Source organism: Lemur catta, chromosome 9 (genome assembly GCF_020740605.2).
Source record: "Lemur catta isolate mLemCat1 chromosome 9, mLemCat1.pri, whole genome shotgun sequence".
In the NCBI taxonomy this organism is placed as follows: domain Eukaryota; kingdom Metazoa; phylum Chordata; class Mammalia; order Primates; family Lemuridae; genus Lemur; species Lemur catta.
In genome coordinates this window covers 39,187,735-39,210,964 of record NC_059136.1, presented here as the reverse complement: position 1 = coordinate 39,210,964, position 23,230 = coordinate 39,187,735, and the positions used below count along the sequence as shown (strand labels likewise).

Genomic DNA, 23,230 nt, shown 5'->3' with positions numbered 1-23,230 from the left:
AAACAAGGACTATGCTCAAAGTCTTTAGGATTTATGGAACTTGGGACTCAAGAGAATCTATCTCATGAGAATCTCACTGTGGATGGCCTAAAATCAACCTACAAATTTCAGTTTTTATAATGGGAAGTATGTATCAGCTATATATTTCCATTGCAAATATAAACAATTCAGAAGGCTGTAAAGTGTAAAGTGAAAGTCCTTGACAGTGGAAGTCCCGATATCATCAGAGATAAACAGTTTTAACAATTTGGTGTCTTTCCTTCCAGACTGCCAACAAATGAACAAACATGATGAACACAAAAAGGATACCATGGGACTCCTTCAACTTAAAAAAAAATTTATCAAGGAACCAATATATATTTCTGAGCCAATATATACAGATCTTATAACTTAAAAAATTGAGTTACAACATGGTGAGATCCGGGGTGCTATGCCTCTCTAAAACCGTCCTTGATGCTGTCTCATTTGGAAGCAACCTCTCCTTCCCTCCTTTCCTCTTCTCTGGGCTCCCGCGGACTCCAGGCTGAGAATCCTAAAGCTTGAATTTTCACTCACAAGCTTCTCTCATTTCAGCGTCTCAGCTGGTTCCTCCACGGCTGATAACCCCAACCTCAGATTGGAGAAGTCTCCTCAACCAAACAGCCCCTCAGGGCAGGCGGTTTATCACCCCCAAGCCCTCCCCTACATCCTCTCCCAGGCAGCCAGACGATGACCGCTTTTCTCCCAGCGCAGACAGAGGGTCCGCCTCTACCACCTCCCCAGCATGCCGGCCCCGCCCTACTCCCCGCCCACCACGCCGGGTCCCGCCCACCCAGAATCACGCAGGACTCCCCGCCACCGGCTCCGCCCACCGGGAACTTGCCCCGCTCACCCTGTCCCGGACCCGCCCACCTCGCTCTCGCTCCACCCTCCCGGAGCCTGCACGGCCCGCCCCGAGCCCCGCCCACCCCGCGCCTGGCTCCACCACCCGGAAACTGGCCGGGTGCCCCGGGCTCCGCCCACTCCGTCCCGGGAGCGTGCGTAGGCTACTGAACGCCGGCCCGTTCCCGCGTCCGGTGCAGTCGGTCCGCCTTAGGCCTGGTCCGTGGGCAAGCCAGCCACCATGGAGGCAGAGGTCTCCTCCGCCGCCGCCGCTTGCTACCAGCCGGCCAGCCCCCCGCGGGACGCGTGCGTTTACAGCAGCTGCTACTGGTGAGGCGCGCGGGAACGGCCTTCGGTCTACCCGGCTAGCCAGGCCGCGAGTCGCAGGCGGGCCCTGCCTCTTCCCGGCCGTTCCTCGGGGACGCTCCCGGCCTTGACCGGCGGATTTTACCGTTTTGGGGGAGGAGGAGCGAGAATGGCAGCTCCGGTCTCTTGAGTAGAGCGTGGGCAATTGGATGGGGATGGGAATTCGTCCGGAATCGTAGGGCCGGTGGTGCGTTACCTGTGGCGGGCGCTTTTTCGTTGGTCTTGCTCAGCAGATCTCAGTGCTGGGGGGCGAGGATAGGTGGAGCGCAGAAAACCTTTGGAAGTTTCTCTGCTGAAGTGGTTTCAGACTGAGATGAAGGTCATTTTAATTTTGGAAGAGAATGGAGGCACGGAGAGTTTGTGGTAACTTTCCCAAGGTCACGCAGCTAATAGCAGCCAGGAATCCAATTCAGACCCTCTGGCACCAGAAACAATGACCTTAACCACTATGTTGTCATTATAATAATGGTTATGTTTACAAAGTACTTGCTATATGCCAAGCATTGTTCTGGGTGGTTTATGTAAGCTAACTCATTTGAGCCTAACAATAACCCTAGGGGATAGGTACTGTTGTTATCCCCCCACCTTTTTTTTTTTTGAGACAGATTCTTGCTCTGTCACTCTGGGCAGAGTGCAGTGGTGTCATCATAGCTCACTGCAACCTCAAACTCCTGGGCTCAAGGGATCCTCTTGCCTCAGCCTCCCTTCCAAGGAGCTGGGACTACAGGCATGCACCACCATGCCCGGCTAATTTTTCCTATTTTTAATAGAGGCGGGATCTCGCTCTTGCTCAGGCTGGTCTTGAACTCCGACCTCAAGTGATCCTCCTGCCTCGGCCTCTCAGAATGGTAGGATTACAGGCATGAGCCACGTTATCCCCATTATAAAGAGATGTGAACGCTGACGCACAGAGTGAGTGAATGGGGCTTTATATATAGGCAGAGTCTGGCTCCAGAGTCCTCAGTTGCGCCCCTGTCCTAGGCTGCCTCTGCAGCTGAAGCATACCCCTACCGTGGTCCTTTTCACTCCCACACCTACCCTTTGCTTCCTGAGTAATGATTTCTTCTCCAACTTCCAGTGTCTACACAAGAAACCTCAGGGCTATCTAAAACTAACCCTCCCTTTTTGACCTGGTCACCAAATCATTGCCACCAAGAGCTTACCAATTTGTTCAGCTCTGACTGCATGTCAAGCCCAGTGCCAGGTGCTTCCATCCATGCCTATGAGATAGGTTTTATTATTATCGTTATCTTCATTTTACTAATGAAAGGACTGAGCCACACAGATGCTGTTGTTTGCCCAAGATCACACAGCTAGTATGTGGTAGTGCTGAAACTGGAACCGCTATGTGATTCTGGAGTCCATGCATCTTAACTACCGCACTGTATTTCTTCCCTGGCTTTCTCCTGAATCCAGTTAGTTCTCCTCCTAATGTCCATTCATTCATTCATTCAATGAATGTTTATTAGGCACTTGGAGTGTATGTGATGCATAATTCTGGGCACTGGCCTATAGCAGTGAACACAATTAACAAATTTCCTCATGAGTCTTAATGTTTTGATGCACGAAAAGCAGAAAAAACAAACTGTGTGGGTGGTGGTAAGTGCTATGAGAAAAAAGATAATGTCAGGGATGGTGACTTATACTGTTGTATATCAGGATATTTCAAGAAGATATTGTTGATAAGGTGGTATTTGAACAGAGATCTGAAGAAAGAGAGGGTGGGAGCTTTGTGACTACTGGAGGAAGATCATTTCAGGCAGGGAGAACAGCAGGTCAAAGGCTCTGAGCAGGAAGCGTGCCGTGGGTATTCCAGGAATAGAAAGGAGGCTGGTGCAGTTGGACTGGAGCAATTTAATGGAACAATGGTAAGAGATGAACGCTCTGCTGCAGGGTTTCTCAACGTTGGCTCTGTTGACATCTTCAGCATGATAATTCTTTGCTGTGGGGGCTGTTCTGTATATTGTAGGATGTATAGCAGCATCCCTGGCCTCTACCCACTAGATGCTATTACCATCCTCCCCTAGTTGTGACAACCAAAAATGTTTCCAGACATTGCCAAATGTTTTGTGGGAGGTAGGGGCAAAATTACCTCTGATTGAGAATCATTGTTCTACCCTGTCTGAACACATCAGGTAGGCACACCTTTCTACTTGTGCTCCTGTAGGTTCTTGTAAGTTGAAATAAATGCCTCCTCTCTACTACTGTTAGCTTCTGTCAGATGTTACTTACCCTTCAAGACCTCATTTAATGATAATAGTGGTAGCCAGTATTTGTGTGGGACTGTGTGGTTTGCAGAGCATTTCTGATTCTGTTTTAATTGTTTTGTACTTTTCAAACAATTGTGGAGCTCCTGCTGTGTGCCAGGGATCTTCCCCTCTCTCTGTGCTTCTGACCTCAGCCCATAACCTTGTAATCCCTGCAGAGTCTAAGTCTTTATGCTGCTTCGTCAGCCTTTCTGTTACCAGAATGATCAACTGACAGCTTGGGAACATTATCATCATTGCCCCACTTTTTTTTTTAATTACTAGTTAAGTGAGTGTCAGGACTCATACCAAATCCAGAACTCTTTCTATTCCACTTGTGACTTCTGGCATTTCCAAGTGTAAGGTCCCTCCTCTCTTTTTTTAACATCAAAAGTTTCACGAGATTCAACACATGATATTAGTTGTGCTCTTGAAAAGCAATTGGTGATAACAAGGGTCTAAGAAAATCAATAACTCTTACATTTAAATTTTTTTCCTCTATGTAACAGTCAAGTATGTTTGAAAGATAATAGGCAATGTGTGTTCAAGCCACATTATGTATTCAGCTCACCAGTAGTGCTCGTGGTACCTGTGAGATTCATGACCTCTTTGCATTAACTCTGAGCCCACCCTTAGGAAGGGTGAGCAGGGAACAAATAAGAAGAAACTATCAACAACCAACCTATACCCCTTCTTTCTTCCCATATCCCTCAGAATTAATGACTCCTTCTTCTGTGTTCTCTATATGCATCTTTTATGGCCTTATATGATGCTTGCTATTAATGGATCTGCATGTCTCTGCTCATGGTCTGTAAGCTCTAATTTATCACCATATCCTCCAAGCATTTAGCACAGTATTTTGTATACCCTAGACTCTTGAAGATGTTTGTGATAAAATTTCCAAAACTTTTGTAGGCCAGACAGACAAATGTCTTCTTCAAACTTGGTCCTTGAACATTTAGATTAAAAAAATTTTAGCTACTATATATACTATTAATATATGTCATATTAAAATAGTAAATTTTTGTTACTCCGTACTACAGATCATATTGAAGTAGTCAGTAGCAATTTCCTGTTGTTATCATTATCACCATTTTTCCTTGTGGTTTCTTAGATATTTTATTAATATTATTATTATTTTAAAATATTTTTGAGATGGAGTCTTGCTCTATTGCCCAGGCTGGAGTGCAGTGGCATGATAGCTCACTGTAGACTGGAACTCCTGGGCTTAAGTGACCCTTCTCTGGCTCAGCCTCCCAAGTAGCTAGAACTACAAGTGTGTACCACCACACCTGGCTAATTTTTACAATTTTTTGTAGAGATAGGGTCTTGCTGTGTTGCCCAGGTTGGTCTTGAACTCCTGGCCTCAAGTGATCCTCTTGCCTCAGCCTCCCAAAGTGCTGGAATTACAGGTGTGAGCCACCATGCTTAGCTTTTGGGTATTTTACAGAAAAACAAAACCATAGGAGAAAAATATGTCCAACTTCAGTATTTTAAGCCTAGTTGTATGGAGCACTGAGACAAGTAGACAAGACCAAGACTTGTGAATTGAAAGAGTGTATATTTTCATAAAATGGTGACAGTCCTCAGTGCTGTTTATGCCTTGCTTCATTTTCAAGTAGTGTGGTGTACATAACTGGAAAGTAGGCTTTGACAGACTGAGTCACATGCTGTGAGCAGAGTGTTGGTATAGCTCATTTTGAGCAAAGATACTGTGTGGCTTATTAGAAAAAGACAGGATCCCAGAAGCTGAGCTGTCAATACTCCCAGCAGCAACAGTGGTTGCCATGCTCAGGAGTGTGGTTTGGTTACTACTTGGTTTGCTATGTTGAGCATCAGTTTACTTAGGTGGGTTCTAACCACTGCTTCAAATAGCCAAAGGCCTGTCATAGAGAAAGGAGATTCATCTGGGGCAGAGGTGTAAGAAGATTGATTTCAGTTCAGTATGAGAAAGAACTTTCTAAAAGTCAGGCCTCCTCTTTACTAGAGGGGCTTGGGGAATCCCACTCACAGGGACTCTCTCTGAAAGAATTCCTGGACACATCACATAATTGCTCCTGATCCTTTCCAGCCAGAAGCCCTCCTACCCAAAACACCCATCCTGTCTCTTTTCTAAGGGGAGCAGGGAACCAATGTTAACTAAACTCTATTATAAAGTGTCTATAATATGATGTGATTATGCTCACTTTACAGATGAGAAAGGCAGATTCTCAGAGAGATTGAGATGTTCAAAGCTTGTTACCTTGTAAGTGGCTGAGTTGGAATTCCAGCTGTATCTCAAGTCCCTGGACCCAAAGCTTACAGAATATTGACCCACCCAGCGTTTTATCAGTTGTAAAATACCTCCATACACAAGCATTGCTGTGGGAGGTAATAAGCTCTGTGTCTGGAGAGGTTCACACATAGTGTAGGTTGGATAACAGCTTGTTGGGACGTTTCAGAGGAGATTCAAATGTTAGCCAGTCATTGGATAAGATGGTGTGTAAGGTCTCTTCCAACATTTTTTCTAATTGACAAATGATAACTACAGATTCATAAGGTACATGGTGATGTTTCAATGAATATAATGCATGATGATCAGATCAGGGTAATTAGTATATTGATCATCTCAAACATTTGTCATTTCTTTGTGTTGGGAACATTCAATATCCTTCTAAGTATCTGGAACTATACAACATATTATTGTTAACTATAGTCATCCTACAGTGGTGTAGAACTCTAGGACTTATTCCTTCTATCTAGCTGCACAGCTTTTTAATTGTCATCATCAGTCTTCTGTTTAAATTTGAAAGACATGAGTGTTTTCCCTATATTGATTAAATAATTATTTTATTTCAGTGAAGAAAACATTTGGAAGCTCTGTGAATACATCAAAAACCACAACCAGTATCCTTTAGAGGAGTGTTATGCTGTCTTCATATCTAACGAGAGGAAGATGGTAAGTTGGTGAGTGATTGCAGATAGAAAACATGAGATTTAGGATGACATTAGAAGCTAAATATAGTATGGGTTTAGCACTGTTCTAAAGTATGCTTTATAAAATATAGCAACATTCTGAAGTTTGGTTTTGAATGAAATTTTTTTCCTTACAGGGCACGGTTGAGTTAGAAGAGTTTAGTCCCTTACTTGTAGGTAAGGAAATATGTGATGGTATGTCTACACAGGTTAAGCCCCTGTTCTTTAGGTATTAATGTAGAGCTTTTTTAATTTCTTAGATTAGAGCCATAACCTCTCAGGTTTGAAGTAAAGATTTGTCTCTGGAGTTTAAATAGACTATAGTAAACCTACATAAAGTATAAGAAAAAGTAAGCCCTTCATGTTTTGTAAAGCACTTTTGCAGACATCATCTCATTTGATCCTAGTGGAAGCCCTGTGAAGTAGGCAAGATTTGGACCACTTTCTTTGTTTTATAGGTGAGGACATACTCAGGGTGGCCCCATGAATAATTAAGTGGAAAAGCAATGCTTGAACCTGTCGGAACTTCCAATTCCTAGTTCAGGTCCCTTTCCACTTTCCAAAGAGCATTATACAATGACTTATGCTTTTGTGAGCTTTCATTGTTGAGGACACTTAAACTTAGAAGGATTTAGGTTTCTTCTTATTTATGCTTTCATGGCTGGGCATGGTGGGTACACACCAGTGGTCCCAGCTACTTGGGAGGCTGAGGCAGGAAGATCGCTTGAGGTCAGGACTTTAAGGCTACAGTGTACTATGTTTGTGCCTGCGAGTAGCCATTGTACTTCAGCCTGGGCAACATAGCAAGACCTCATCTCTAACTAAAAAAATTAAAAACAGTTTGGTAATGGTTTAACTGAAGATGTGGCTTATGAAATGCATTGTATTTTGTAGGTACCTATCTGGAAACAACAGACGAGACCTGGAAGTGGACCTGTGATCTGGGTAAGATGGTCAACATAGAGCACCTTTTATGCATTATTACTTGTAACCCCTGAGTGGTCTGTATGTTTTAATAAAGCAGAAATGACTGGGGAGGAGAGAAAGGCTGTGATCATTATTAATAAATTGATCTTTTGAGAATTGATGTTATTTGGTCTAAGGTAGAAGCACTACAGGCATATTTTCTTATAACTTTTCATTTTGAAATTATTATAGGAATGATTTTAAATGGCTAATGTGGTAGTTATATCTGTGATCTCCTAGACTTTTATCCATTTAGCACTTGAAGGAACTTTGACAGTACGTAGTCTGGCTGCACATTAGAATTATCTGGAGACTGTGTTAAAAATACAGTTTCTGATTTATAAGATCTAGAGACGGGTTATGTTATATCTGCAGAGGTTCTTATGCCAGCAATATCCCTAGGTCACCCTAACATTTCTAAGCTACCCCAATAGGGTTCTTCATGATTTAGTGTTCTTAACAAGCTCCCAGATGAACATGATTGACATTTGAAAGACTCAATCTATTCCAGTGCCTTGATTGATTAGGGTAAGGGGTCAGTTAATAGCTCTTTCATTTTTCTGGTTGAAGAAACAAACCCAGGAAGGCAAAGTGAGTAGCTTACAGTCACATAGCTGGTTACTGGCAGAACTGGGTCTTAGACCTGGGTGCTTTCCAGTACACGTCTGTGTGTCATCTTAACCTGTCCCCCTTAAGAACAGAATGATAATGTAACAAACTCCTATTTTCTGGATACTTATTTAAAATTATATATCATTTGAATTGGCTTCATTCATTTATTTAACATGTATTTATTGAGTGCCTTTGATATGCGAGGCACAAAACAAACTAAAACCCCTGGTCTCAGAGTCCACATTCTCGCTTTCTTTGCTAGCAGGTGATCTGTTGCTCTAACATGAAAGCCCAAACCCAGCAGCACTGGGGTTAGGAGTGTGGGCTCTGGAGTCAGGTGGACAGGGTTTAAGTCCTAGGCCTCCCATTGGTTGGCTGTGGGATCTGGACAGGTTATTCACCCTCTCTCTTCAGTGTCCCCCCTCTGGCAGTGGGGTTGTGAGGCTAAAATGAGATACTGCCCAGGAAGCATTTTCCTGATATCTGGTACAGTCTCTGGTACTGGTGAACATTTCCATTATTTATCTAACTGATTTCCTGTCAGTGGACCTTTAGTCTGTTTTCAGGGTTTTGCGTTTGCTTTATTTGATTTTGTTATTATAAGGAAGGCTGTATTAGTCTTGATCTTTTTTGTGATAATATACGTGTATCGATACTGGGACCTTCCATTTCACCATCATAAAGTAACTTGGTTAACGTCAGCTACTTTTACTTCTAGGATTACCATGTTGTTTTGCTTCATGTTTCAAGTGGAGGACAGAGCTTCATTTATGATCTCGATACTGTCTTGCCATTTCCCTGCCTCTTTGACACTTATGTAGACGATGCCTTTAAGTCTGATGATGATATTCATCCACAGTTTAGGAGGTAAGGAAATTCAGGAGGGATTTACTTATTTTCTGAAGTAAGACCTTGACGATTCTACAGAGGCTCTTTTTTTTTTGGCATTTGTTTTGTAAAGATCACTTGTTTGGCATCACCATTGAGTTACTATTTGAGAATGATGTGTTTGCTACACAGGAGATTCAAAATGTTTTAAAGCTTTAAAGGTTATCCATCATATAAAAGGTGGGCAGTCTTAAAAATTTGTGTGATGAGGCCAGGTGTGGTGGGTCATGGCTATAATCCTAGCACTTTGGGAGGCCAAGGCGGGAGGATTGCTTGAGCCCAGGAGTTTGAGGTTTTAGTGAGTTATTAATATGATGACACCACTGCACTCTATCCTGAGCAACAGCTTGAGACCCTGTCTCAAAAAAAAAATGTTGTGTGATGAGATCTCAAACATTTTATTTGAAACATGTTGAGGATTTCTTTCACTCTTTTGTTTAGGGTGCTGCAGGGGGGATGGCTCATGCTGCCAAGATTGAAAGGGCTGTGATGATAGCACCAGAAAATCATGCCCTTTGCCCTTAAGACACAATTGAGTAAATAAAGGCAAACAGATATATTTCTGTGCCTTTGCCTTTCTGTTTTGGATTTTAGTTGATCCTTTCCTATGACTTCTTTAATAGGTAATAAAGCTGCATATGTATTTGTGTATTACTAACAGTACATAAATGCATGAGTAGTTTTGTGCTTGTCATAGAAAATGAGTCCATGTAAAAATTGAGTTAGAATTTCCAATGTGCCATTTCCCTCATTTAGTTGTATGTTGATTTATCTGCAGAAAATTTAGAGTGATCCGTGCAGATTCATACCTGAAGAACTTTGCTTCTGACCGATCTCACATGAAAGACTCCAGTGGGAACTGGAGAGAGCCTCCTCCACCGTATCCCTGCATCGAAACTGGAGGTGAGCCAAGGATGCCTTCTCAGAGGGGTTTCTGATCAGTCACAGTACAGGCCAACATTTTCCTTTACCCAAGGACAAAAATCAGGTCTTTCTTTGGATAAAACTCCCTGGGTGGTAAGGAGGTAAGGTGAGTACTAGTCCTATGTGTTTATTAGGTTCAGCAATTGAGTCTGTATAGAACAGGACTGGAAGACATGAGAACTCGTGGGAGAGGAAGGGTGCTAAGGAGCAGGGCCATGATACTTGCAAACTGCTGGGTTATTGGAGATGCCTAATGCTGGGACACTGGACATCAGAAGATCTGCACACTTTTGTCATGTAACAGCAGGACTAATAGGACCCATGGTAGGGTTTTGTGTCACGGTGAAAGAAATCCCTATTGCATCCTTATGCTGGGTGAAATGTCATTTCTCTGACTCTATAATAAAATCTACATTAGAGGGAGGTGAATGTTGGCAGGTTTTATTGTACCACTTATCTCATTTATTTACATGCTTTTAGGCATTAGTTCAATTGATAATTTCTTGAGATTTAAGAAGACAAAAGATTCTTTATTACTATTGTTTGGCATTCATATGAGTTTGAAACATTATTTGTGATTATAAGTAATTCACAACATTCCCATTTAGTGGTGAGATCATCCCAACACATGGATAATACAGTCTGTGTGAAAGTGCTCTGTAAGCTATGCAGCATGCCAGAAAAATAGGACAGTAGTATTAATAGTTCAGCAGGGAAGAAAGTAAAAAGTATATTTGGCATATTTGAATGGAGTGAACATTAAAAGAGGGTTCAAACTCTGATTTTTGAGGCTCTCTGTGAAAATCTGTCATAATTTTAAAAATTTAATCGGAATTGCTTATTGGTACACCATCCTGCTTCCTAGCCTCCGTGTTAGAGCTGGGAAAGCTCCTAGTTTAGGAGAGGGCTCCGTGGGTCTGCCTATCTCGGGCAACCTGCTGCTGTAGGGCCTGGTCTGGGCACAGGGTGCCTGCAGCAGCTACCCGTTTCTCTTTTAGATGTGGCACCAAGACAGAGCCTAGAGTTATAGAAGGCATTTAAAAAACACTGCCTTGTCAGCTCTGGTCCTGTTTGGACCATTCCTTCTCTGAAGGTAGTGTATCTTTCTTGTTGCTTTTAAGGTTTTTCTCTCTATCACTAATTTTCACCAATTTAATTATGCTGGATTATAATGTAGTTTTCTTTAGGCTTATTCTGCTTGAGGTTTTTTGAGATTCTTAGATTGGTGGATTTGTAATTTTCATCAAATTTAGAAACATTTGACCATTATTTCTTCAAATATTTTTTCTGGCATACCCCCCTTTTTTGTTCTTGTATTTCAGCTATACCTGTGCCCCATAAATCAGTTGATGTTCTGTTCATTTTTTTTTTCAGAATTTTTCTGCACATACTTCATTTTGAGCAGTTTTGTTTGTAAATTCATTGGTCTTTTCATCTGCATTAATTTGTTGTTAATCCCACCCGGTACTTTTTTTTTCATTTTATATATTTTATTTTTTCATCTCTAGAAATTCTCTTTTGGGCTTATTTAATATCTTCCATTTCTCTCTTCATGTGCATGTTTTACTGTACCTTTTTGAACATACAGTGTGTACATATAATAACTTTTATAGTCCCTATCTGTTAATTCCATTATCTCTGTCATTTCATTCTGTTTCTTTTGATTGACTTCTCTGGTTTTGGGTCATATTTTCCTATTTCCTTGTGTGGTTGATAATATTTGATTGAATACTGGACTTCGTGAATTTTACGCTGTTGTTTGCTGGGGTTTTATGTACTTTTAAAAATAGTGTTGGATTTTTTTTGGGCATGCAGTTAATTTACTTGGAGTCTGTTGGATTTGCTTTTAAGTTTTTTAGTCCAGGTTCAGAACAGCCTTTTATCTAGGGCGAAATTAGCCCCACTGCTCTGACACGACCCTTCTGAGGACTCTGCCAAATGCCATGTGTTACAAGTTCTCTCTGCTCTGGCTGGTAGGGACATGAATCATTCCTAGCTCTGTGGAAATTCTAGGAATTATTAGACCTACTGCTTTCTGGTGCTTCTTTCCCTGGCCTCTTCATTCCATGGAAGAGAAGATCAGTTATTAGCCAAAGACTCAGGGGTCCGCTCTGAAGATCTCTGGAACTCACTCTCTCTGTGCAGTTCCTTCTTTGATTCTCTGTCCCCTGTGTCTCTCAATTTGGGTTTGTGTGATTAAATTGGGGTTAAGCATTTGAGGCAAGAAAATCACAGAAGTGATATCGAACCCTTATCTGTTTGAATAATTTCTCCTACTTTTAGTCTTCTGGGTTGTTTTATTGCTGTTAAACCAAAATCGTGTTTTCAGTGGACATTTTTTTCCATGTATTTTTCTAGATTCCAAAATGAACCTGAATGATTTCATCAGTATGGATCCTGAGGTAGGATGGGGAGCTGTCTACTCATTATCTGAATTTGTACATCGGTTTGGCAGTAAAAATTACTGAACTTGACATTAGGATGTGAAACTGTGGAGAAATTCTGGGGCATGAACAAGCTATCCTTCATTTAGGATAGCAAACATTATGGTACAGTTGGCTTGGAATTATGTTTTTCTCTTTTAATTGAATGGGAGCATGAATATAAATATTATGTGAACTATATAATAACTTTTTTTTGGATATGTCAAGTTGAAACTTGATGTAGTATATAATTGCTAAGATATTCCTGTGGCTCATTTGTTAAAACATATGACGACTTGTGCCAGTGATCGTTTTTGTTAAGATAGATAGGTGTGCGCTTGTTAAGATAGGTGTGCGCTTAGAGCCAGACCCTCATGTCTGTTCTGGATGTTTTGTGTCTCTCCAGCTACATTGTAAGCTCCTTGAGGGCAGGGCTGTGGCTCATTGCTCTCTGAATCTCTAACGTCTGTGAAAAGTGCCCATAAGATGTTTTCTGGTGAATGTGCTATTGCTTGAAAAGGGATGATATTGTGAGCTGAATCAGCAATCAGTATTAGTCTTTTTGGACTATGATATTGCTAAAAAGATTGCAGCCCTCTCAGACTTGAGTGTTATTTGGCCTATTTATATATGGTTTTAAATAAAATTGATTTAAATTAATTAATTTTGTTTTGAAGATTTTGTGTCACTCGTGATGATCTGAAATATCTAAGACTGTCTCAATCATAGGTGAGAACTGTGGCTTTAAAATATGTTTATCACATGTGCCTTCTGAAGATGACTTGGTCATTTGGCTTTAATTATTCCAATTGATTAAATAATTCCAAATAAAAGGTATTTGGCTTTCAACTGGCATATAGTACTAGCTCTAATTCATATTTTCATGGTTTTACTGTAAAAACGAACAACTTCTTATAGCAAGGATGCCTAAGCTTTTGTTCTTAGATGACTTTTCTATTTGTTAAGAAACTGCCACTTAAAAGGAATCCCTTGCCTTGTGCTGTGGAGTGTACAACTGTAATCATTTACTCAGGAATCAGTTTCCCTGGTTCAGGGTTAGCATCAGCTCCTTAGTGAGAAGGAGCTGAAGACTTGTCTCAGCACGTGCTGTCTCTTCTCTCTGGTTGGTTGTAGGTATACATGTTGACTATATAGTACTTGTTCCAGAAGCTGGTGACAGTCTCTCCAAACAAGTCCGTTTGTCACCTTTATAAAACACTGAGTTACTGAAGCCCCCTAGTTATAACTCTAGAGGCCGATCCAGGCTGAGTATAATAACTTCTGCTCCTCAGAGTGGGCAAAGGGAAGTAAGTAGCCCCCCATGCCATGTTCTCTTTTGTGTGGCACACAGTAGATGCTCAAGAAACGTGCTGAATGAATGAGTATAGTTCATGAGGTTCTCTAGATGTCCCCTGTTAGCACTGTTAATTATAAAAGTAATGAAATGGTATATAACTGCACACATAAAATTGCTGTAACCAGTTGATTAGGTTGGATTTGGTCATGAGACATATAATGGTTACCACCAAAGCTGTTTTTCTCTTTGTGAAGACAGGGACATTATATGGTTGGGCTTCTCTATATCCTTTTGCCCTTTGCCCCACTATATTCCCTGCCAGTCCTGTTTAAACTTTATCGCTGATGCCTTTTTCTGAAGGGATTTGGAGGTATCCCCAACTAATTAGAACATTTTGTGAGGATATCCATGTCCCTGTGCACCATGACTGAAGAACACAGTGGGAAGGAACAATGTCCCTGTATTTTTGTCTGGTTGAAACCACAGAGTAAGTTTCGCTTGTTGTGGTATAGCAGGGGTTTCTAACCTGGAGTCCTAATGCACATGTGTATATGAGTACATTTTTCTGGAGAAAGGATCCATAGCTGTGTCATCTCTTTTTCATTTAAGAATATTTATTATTATTATTATTTTCCTTATTGAGGGCCTACATGTTTGATGCCAGTAATCAAAACAAGAATAGCTCCTGCCCTCGTGTAGCTTACAGGCTAATGGCAGAGACTGACATCCATCAGAGAATCACACAAATGACTACAGGATTACAACTGTGGGAAGTGCTATTAAGGAGAGACAATGGTTCTATGAGAACATGTAATGGGGAAACAAGCTGGTAAAGGAGGGTTCCTTATGGAATTGTATTATTCACTCAACAAATAGCTCCTACTGTGTGCTAAGCACGGTTCCTGCCTTGGTGATTCAGCTGCGAATCCTGCGCTCATAGGTCTCACATTCTGGTGGAGAAATGAACAATGAAGTTCGATGTGTGGAAGGATGGTTGCTATTTACTGAGTTGGGCAAGATTGTGGATGGGGCAGCTTTGGGGAGGAAGATCAGCAGTTTTATTTTGGGCATGTTAAATTAGAGGTGCCAGTGAGATGTCTAAGAGGAGACGTCAAATAGGAGTTGGATGAAGGGGTCTGGGAGAGATGTAGGATGGGAATATCAAATTCGAGAATAGATCGTATTTAAAGGCACAGGACTCTGTCAGATGACTGAGCATGAGCATAGATAGAGAAGAGGTCCATGGACCCAGCCTTGGGAGCTTTTATATTTAGAGGTCAGGAGACAGGGAGTCACCAGTAAAGGGGGTAGAGGGAATGGCCAACAAGGGAGGAGGAGAAAACAAGGAAGGCCCGGAGGAGACAGTGATTCAAGAAGGAGAGAAGGATTAGCCACGTCAAATGCTCTGATCAGTTGAGTAAGCTGAGGACAGAGGTGGCCATCAGCTTTGGCAGCATGGGGAGTGATGGCAATTGCAGTAGAGTGATGGGGATGGAAGCCTAATGGAAACAGGTTCAGGAGAGGACAGGAGGAAGGAAGTTGTGTGGTTTGGTAAAGGGAGCAGAGAAGGCGGCAGTACCACAGGGCATGTGGGTTGAGGGAGACTCCTGTTTGGCTAGTCCTCATCCAATTCTTCCTTTATGAGGAACGAATTAACCATGTCTAGTCCTCCAAGGAGACCTCCAGTGACATCAAAGACCCCTCCTCCAGGTCCTCTGGCTCTTGTGCTAGGTAAATGCTGCTCACTTTTTGCTCTGCGGGACATCCCCTTTGACTAGATCCATCCCTTGGTTCACGTCGTCCTTCTTCAGCATAGACAGAGAGGAAAGAAAGCTGCGGGGTAACCTTGAAGGGTATTGCGCTCAGGTCATGGAGAAGTCTCAGCCCCCATCCCTAAGAACTTGCTTCTTTCCTTGTCCCCTTCCCATTTTGCAATGTTTTCTCCACAAAGCAGCCAAAGTGATCTTTTACAAATACAAATTAGACCATCTCATCCCCCTGTTTTAAAGCAACAGCCACCACCTACTGCTTTACAATGGCTTCAGCATGCCTGTAAGCTACAGTCTACTGTCTACTGTGGCCCTCACGCCCTGCGTGGTCTGGCCTGTGGCTGCCTCTGATTTCAGCTCCGCCACTCCCGGCCCAGAACCCGTCCTGCTTCCCCCATTAGGTTTGCTGCTGAGCAGGACAAGCTCTTTCTTTCCTCAGGGACCCACACTCTGTCATCCCCGGTTTGATCCTTCTTTCCCATAGCTTCTGCTGGTTCATTTAGGTCTCAGCTCCGAGTCCTTCCCTGATGACTTACTTAACGCTGACTGCTCCCGTCAACATCACCTTACCCTTTTTTTCTTAATAGCACTTCTCACTAACTGAAATTATCTTACATGTTTATTTGTTTGAAAGTCTGTTTTCTATCTCCCTTCACTAGCACATGCGTCTGCTCTGCCTTATTCTCCACTCTAATGTTGTGCCTAGTACAGCGTCTGACACATCGCAGTAGGTATTCAACAGATAGTCCTCTGATGTTCAATGAAGGAACAGTTCCTGTCACCAAAGGGATCTGGAACATCAAGTTCCCCGCTCCACTGGATCTCTAGGTAATGCTGGAAAAGTATTGCTTTGATTTCTTCCCTTTGACCAGATTCTGTTTCTTTCTTAGATTATCCTGTCCTTTTTCAAGCAGGTTTCTTTTGCAGTTCCTCAAGGCCCTACTCTTCCACTTTTTGGTCTGAAAAGGACATTACAGATGACTTCTGCGGGGAGCAAAGAACACCGTGAGTTGATTTAATTAGTTTTGCTCTCACATTCTTGGCAGGCATCTCATTGCAGCCTCTCTTCACAAACATAGATGGAAAGCACCTTGTCTTGTCTGAGATTGAGACTAGGAGCTCACAGTACATGTTTCTCCTTCCTCTAAGCTGACCATGCAGCCTAGCACCAGAGAATGAACTATCTCTTTTACCCTCTCAGTTCAGGGAGAATATGGCTTTGGCCATGAGCTACAGCAGGTATCTCTTGGGGACAGGCTTTTAATAATTTGTTATTAAGGGAGCAATCGTAGCAAAATTTCATTTACAGTTAAAAGGCAGTATTTCCTGAGGTTTCCATGGGGACCTGGAGTTTTAGAGCAATTTCTGGGAAGAACATTGGACAGAAATTAAGGGGCAAAATGTTAGTACAATCACGCTGTTCTGGCACACACTGTTCCTGCAGCTATAGGTGATAGATGAGTCACTCCCATTCAAGGCCCACAGGATGCAGAGCGAGTGTGTGATCTTCTTGAGGCCAGATGGGGGCCAGATGCTGAGGAGATCTTATCTCTACACTCAGAATACAAGAAAAATAAGCTCTAAGTCCGTGGTTTTCATTATAGTTTTACATTTGCTCGTCACACACTGTAACCTTGGGAAAGTCACTTAACCTCTCTGAGCCTTGGTTGCCTCACCTAAGAAAGAGTTATTTTGAGCCTCAAATGAGATTATCTGTGTGTGTGAGAGAGAGAGAATGTTTCATACTGTGAAAGGTAAACTGTTTGAAGTAGCTAATACTTATTTCATGCCTAATATGTACTCGATAGCCTTTCTAAGCTCTTTATGTGTATGAGCTCCTTTAATCCTCAAAAGAGCAACATAAGGTAGATACTACTATTCTCCTCATGTTACAGGTTAGGAAACCAAGGCACAATGAGGAAAAGTGACTTACCCAAACAAAGCCATAGTGCTAATGAGTAGCAGAAACAGGATTTGAATCCAGTCGTTCCTGCTCTGGGGCCTGGCTGCCATCCATTTTACCCAGTTCCCCAGCTCACTAGAAAAGTGCTCTCTATTGCAGAGCAGGAGTGGATCACTGAGCCTCACCATGGCCTGGGAGAAGGGTCCTTCACAGCTATCCACTTGAAGTGACTTACCTTGTAGTTACTGCAAAGAACCTTTATCGGTGATTTTCAAACTTGGTGAGCCTAAGATTCAGGGGAGAGTTTGTTAACAAGGCAGATGTTCAGACTCCTCCCTAGAGATTCTGATTCAGTAAGCATACCAGTCAGGCTTCAGCTGCAGGTAACAGAAATTACTCTCACTCTGTGAATCCACAGGGGATTTGATTCAAAGTCACAGAGATGGGAAACAAACATTTGGAGAGAGGGTCATAGGAATAGTAGCCAGAGAGGCACTCACTTCTACGCCTGGTGGCCCAGACCTGTGAACTCTGGCAGCACTGTCACTGGTTCAGAGCACCTGCTGCATCCTATAGCGCAGAACTCCAGCATCACCAGGTGGCATCTCCCAGTGGATGCTGACCTCAGCCTCCAGTGGGCCCTCCATTCTACCATCCAGAAGATCAGCTACTTCTGGGTTAAGGGGACTGTGGTAAGACCAGAGCATCCTGGGGGCACCTGCACACTGACTCAGTTCTTTTGCTGTAGATGGATTCATGATCAGAAGCAATTTTGCTGACAGATATGACAGTGGATAAGGCATTCAGTTAGCTGGTGAGTTGCTGGCAGGAGCATGGTGATCAGGAAAAGGAAATCCACATGCAGAATAAGAGTATATTCAAAGGAGGGGGAAAGTCACTGCTCTTCTACATAGGAAGGTCCCATAGCTCAGCCTTGGTCTCCACTTACGGCTTTAACAGAGATAGCAGCTATATCAACTTTGGTAGGGGAAGGACAGTCATGGAGTCCATGCATACCTCCATCCCTGCTGCTGTAGCCACTTGGTTCATGGGCCCACGGTGTAAACACCCAGGGTGCTGGGAAAGAATTGAATGACTTGCACAGAGGTGTCATCTCACCTCCCTGGTTCTTCAGTGCTGCCTCCGCAGTGAGGACCTGTAGTGAGCAACCACTTGTTACCAATATCCTCAAACTCCAGGGCCCAGAAATCAGCATTCTAATAGCCAGACCCACCCCCACTTCCCCACCCGTAAGTCCACTTCGGGCATTCTTGGGACCATACATCATGAAATATGGATTTAGGTATATTGCTAATTTTAAGTGTAATGAGGCTGTTTTTATTAAGTGGGTGAATACCAGTGTAGCTAATTATGGAAGGTGGCAGGAGAGGTCAAGAACTGTATCTTAGCCTATTCATGTTTGGTTCTAAAATGTGCTAATACCCTTAATTGAGATATCTGGTTTGGTTGGGGAATAATAATAGAGTTTTTGATTTTGTTGTACCTCTGGATTTTAAGAACTTTTTTTTTTTTTTTGAGACAGGGTTTCGCTCTGTCACTCAGACTGTGGTGCAGTGGCACAATCACAGCTCACTGCAGCCTTGAACTCCTGGGCTCAAGCGATCCTCCCACCTTAGCCTCCCAAAGTGCTGGGATTACAGGTATGAACCGCCCTGCCTGGCCAAGAACATCTTTTTAACTGTGATCCCTTATGACAAGTAGGATTCAAGGTAGTGGCCTTCCTCAAGGGGCGTGATATTTAGCTATGTGTATTTCCAGTGCCAAAGCCCAGTGGCTGTGATGTTCCATTTCAAAGGTTCTTATAATCGGACAGTGCTTGTTATTTCGAGATAAATGCTTTGTTAATCATCTTGCTTGTTTCTCCTGATGCCTTTGAATATGGAGAAAACTTATATATTGCAGGGATTTTTGTTTCAAAGCTTGGAACCTAAGATGCACATCTTAAATATCTAAGGCAATAGGCATTTTTAATAAACAAAGTCACAGAAAGTGTTGCTAAACTTGATTTCATAATTACCTCATTGCGTGAAGTAATTATTTCTGTCAGTTCTGAGCAATATTAATCCTTACAGGAATTAAACTAGAAAAAGTAGATATTTGGGCTCTTCACCAAGTATTGAAGGAAAAGTCAGGAGTTATTTTACGTGGTTGCCTCAGGAAAAAAAACATAGTTAATGCTTTTTTTAAAAAAAGTTTCCTTTAAAAATTATTCTTTTATTTTCCTGTCTTCTTTATTTTTTTATTGTTTTATTTTTTTGAGACAGAGTCTCTCTCTGTTGCCCAGGCTAGAGTGCTGTGGCATCAGCCTAGCTCACAGCAACCTCAAACTCCTGGGTTCAAGCAATCCTTCTGCCTCAGCCTCCCGAGTAGCTGGGATTACAGGCATGCACCGCCATGCCCGGCTGATTTTTTTCTGTATATATTTTTAGTTGTCCAGCTAATTTTTTCTATTTTTAGTAGAGATGGGGTCTTGCTCTTGCTCAGGCTGGTCTCGAACTCCTGACCTCCAGTGATCCTCCCACCTCGGCCTCCCAGAGTGCTAGGATTACAGGCGTGAGCCACCGTGCCCGGCCTTTCCTGTCTTCTTAGCTCTATCACTTAAGTGACTTTGCTGTTTATGCCTTCTAGGCATCTTGGAAACTTAAAAACAAATAAATCAGGCTGGCCACGGTGGCTCACGCGTATAATCCTAGCACTGGGAGGCTGAGGCAGGAGGAAAATTGTTTTTCTGCTCTTAGCCTGTTTGTTCAACAATTCTAACCATTTGATTTGGCTACTGTAAGTAAAAGTGAGACCTTTAAATTGTGTCAAGGTGGAACCTTTACCCAGCTAAGTAGCTGTGTGTGTGCTGGGCAGCGGTGAACTGCTGTGTCATATGTGATTCTGAGCTGCGATTTGGGGGCAGGAGTGCTCAGGAAGCCTGTCAGCTCACGCAAAGAGAGAGAACCTTAGCAGACGTGTGAGATAGGAAAAACCAACTGTGTTTCCTCCCTCTCACACTCAGTAGTCAACAATGCTTCACTTCTGGCACCAGATGTGTGGGTTTTTTTCCTACACAGCAGTTGCTTCTCCAGTGATACCAGCTGGGTGTCCTAGACTTCAGTCCTACTATCTACTTGCAGTCAGATGCCAAGGTTAAGAGCTCAGTCCTATAAGACTGCCTCTCACTTGAGACATTATTCGAAAGTAGTAGGTTGTCACCTAGACTTCTGTCTGACCTGCCATGAATTGGGGTTGCCACAACTCCCTCCTCTAGTTTGATTAATTTGCCAGGTTGGCCCACAGAACTCAGGGAAACACGTATCATTTACCAGTTTGTTATATTAATAAAGGATTGGATGAAGGGTACAGATGAACAATAGGTGAATAGATACACAGGGTGAGGTCTGGAAGGGTCCCAAGCACAAGAGCTTCTGTCCCCGTGGAGTTGGGGTGTGCCACCTTCCTGGCTCATGGATGTGTTCACCAACTCAAAAGCTCTCCACAGCCCGTAGTTCAAGGATTTTTACTGGGGCTTCATCACATAGGCATGATCGATTATTAACTCCATTTCCAGCCTCTCCCCCATCTCTGGAGAATGTGAGGATGTGGCTGAAAACTCCAAGCTCTAATCATGGCTTGGTCTTTCTGGTGACCATGTCCCATTCAGGAGTCCACCAAGAGTCACCTCATTAGAACAAAAAACTCTTCTATCACCCAGGAAATTCTGAGGGATTTCGGAGCTCTGTGTTGCACGTTCCTATTACTGAGGAAATTACAAAGGTTTTGGGAGCTCTCTCTCAGGTACCTTGGGCAGAAAACACATGATGAGAATAAAAGAGTCTCTTACCTCCCCTATTGCTCAGGAAATTATAAGGGTTTTAGGGAGCTCTAGGGTAGAGACCCCAATATATATGATTCTTATTGTTTCGCAGGAGATATCTCTTGATATCTTTAAAAAAATCTTAAACTAGCACCTTGAGAAAACCCCTAATGATAGCTGACATTTATTGGGTACTCATTTTGTGTCAGGCATTGCCCAAAGCTGCTTGTTGGGTATAAAACTATTAGTCCTTACAATAACCTTATGAAGTAGGAGTTACTATTGTCCATACTTTTCAGATAAGGAAATGGGTGTGGGCAACTTTCCCAAAGTAGCATAGTTAATATATAGAGGAACACGATTTGAGCCTGTGTCTGATTCCAGAATCACTACCTTTATAAAATGAAGATCCAGTCACCTTGGAATAAATCCAAAAGCAAAAATGAGGGCATTGCTTCTCATGCTGGTCTTGGGTTTGAGGAGTGGGGTGGATCGTAGAAGTGAAAACCTAGGATAGCGATGGAGTGGCCTGTCTTTGGCACATGGGATGTGTTTACAACTGGATGGACTCGAACCACAAGATGAAATTTAGGGCTTAATCTTGTAGGAAACAAAGGGTCACAGTAAGCTCTTAAATGTGAGATGTGAGAAGAGCCGCATTTTGCAGAATGTCATTTGACTATGGTAGACAGGTTGGAGTTGGCAGAGGGGACAGTGGAGTCCATCTGGGGGACCCTCTGCATACAGAGGTGGGGTGTCAGGAGTGGAAATGGGGGGAAGCATGGATCTGGGAGGTTTTATTAATGTTTTGAGGATTTGGTAGAGTTTGTACTGGTTGAAGGTTACAAAGGAAATGAGAGAATGACATGCTCTACTATCTGGGAGTGGGTCTAGGAGGCATATCATCTGACTTTCATGTCAGGTGGATTTCATGCTTCTGTCATATACTCTGCTCAGGGCTCTTGGAGTCTCTCTCTCATTTGGTCCCAAATCAGTTCTTCCAGGTGGTGTAGCAGATGCTGTCAACCCCCTCTCTCCCCATTATGCCCCCTCCTTACCCTTCCTTACCTAAGTGACCTAACATGCTTCATCCTGGCTTGGGCAGGTGGAAAGCATGGTGGAGTTAACATACCCTGGAGCAACCTTCAGCCCTGAGGGGCAGGAGTGGGTGGGTAAACGGGTTCACTTGCTTGCTCCTCGGAGGCTACCACTCTGAGCTAGATGCTACACCACCTCCCAGGGGTCCCCAGCAGAGTTGATCCCCAGCTGTCCATAATGGCAGACCCACTTGGCACCTGCTCAATAACCTGGCTGGCTTCCTTGTTCCCTGACTCACTTTCCCATTCCCAGGATGGTCTCTTGAAGTTGTACGAATAGTACCCAAATTCCTGTCTCAAGGTCTGCTTTGGGGAACCCAACTGAAGGCAGTTTACAGGTGATAATATCTAGGCCCAGAGAGGTTATTTCACTTGTTCAAGCTCACATATCCAGTATGTAGCAAATCTAGGATGTGAACCCAGGTTTGCTTAGCCCCAACCTGATGTTATTTTCTCCTCCACCATGCTTAGTATCTGCTATAATGCCACCATAGGTTCTTTGACATGCTTGGCTTTCCTCTTGGAGTCTGGCCTGTTGACCATAAACTCTTTAAAGGCAGGAACTATGGCCTTGATCATTTTGTATACCCAAGACCAACAAAAGCTGTGTCTTTCAGAGAGTAGATGCTCAATAAGGATTTGTTGAAAGGAAGGGAGAGAGAACAAAAGGAAGAGTGTGGGAGGAGAGAGAGAGGCTGCAGTTGAGGGCATGGAATTGAAGTGTGGAAGAGAGAAGCAGCAGGCATCCTGACATGGGAGTGGCTTGCTTTGGAGGAGGTCATGGTTAGAATGTCAGAACCCAAAGACTCCGGAGGCCCACGGGTGAGCAGAAAAATTAGAGGAGAACTTGAAAAGTCCATTTTCTTGGAAATCGTGTGTGAGAAAGGGAAATCCAGTGGAAAAAAATCCTTTTCAGTGCGTGTATCCCTGAAGGGAAGGTTATTTATTTATTTATTTATTGTTTTTAACATGAGATTAAATTTGTAGAAAGAACATTGGATGAATGTTCTTTACACCAAAGAGTAAAGTCTACAAATCAGATACTCTGGGATAGTATTTTTCAAATTATACAAGGCCTTAGGACTTCTAAGGAACCCTCT

At 42.9% G+C, this 23,230-nt stretch overlaps 1 protein-coding gene across 2 annotated transcripts in view; it reads left to right on the top strand.

Moving 5' to 3' along the window:
- The first annotated feature begins 985 nt into the window (after window positions 1-985).
- Window positions 986-23,230, top strand: part of NTAQ1 (N-terminal glutamine amidase 1) — a 40,104-nt gene continuing 17,859 nt past the window's right edge. The window contains exons 1-6 of one of the 2 annotated variants that reach the window (XM_045560529.1): window positions 986-1,191; window positions 6,312-6,411; window positions 7,323-7,373; window positions 8,725-8,873; window positions 9,673-9,797; window positions 12,177-12,901. In XM_045560529.1, coding sequence (XP_045416485.1) covers window positions 1,103-1,191; window positions 6,312-6,411; window positions 7,323-7,373; window positions 8,725-8,873; window positions 9,673-9,797; window positions 12,177-12,286 — 624 coding nt within the window. In that variant the 5' untranslated portion in view covers window positions 986-1,102 and the 3' untranslated portion in view covers window positions 12,287-12,901. Of the gene's footprint in view, window positions 1,192-6,311; window positions 6,412-7,322; window positions 7,374-8,724; window positions 8,874-9,672; window positions 9,798-12,176; window positions 12,902-23,230 lie in introns of those variants that run through there. The other variant, XM_045560528.1, reaches the window with a different exon arrangement.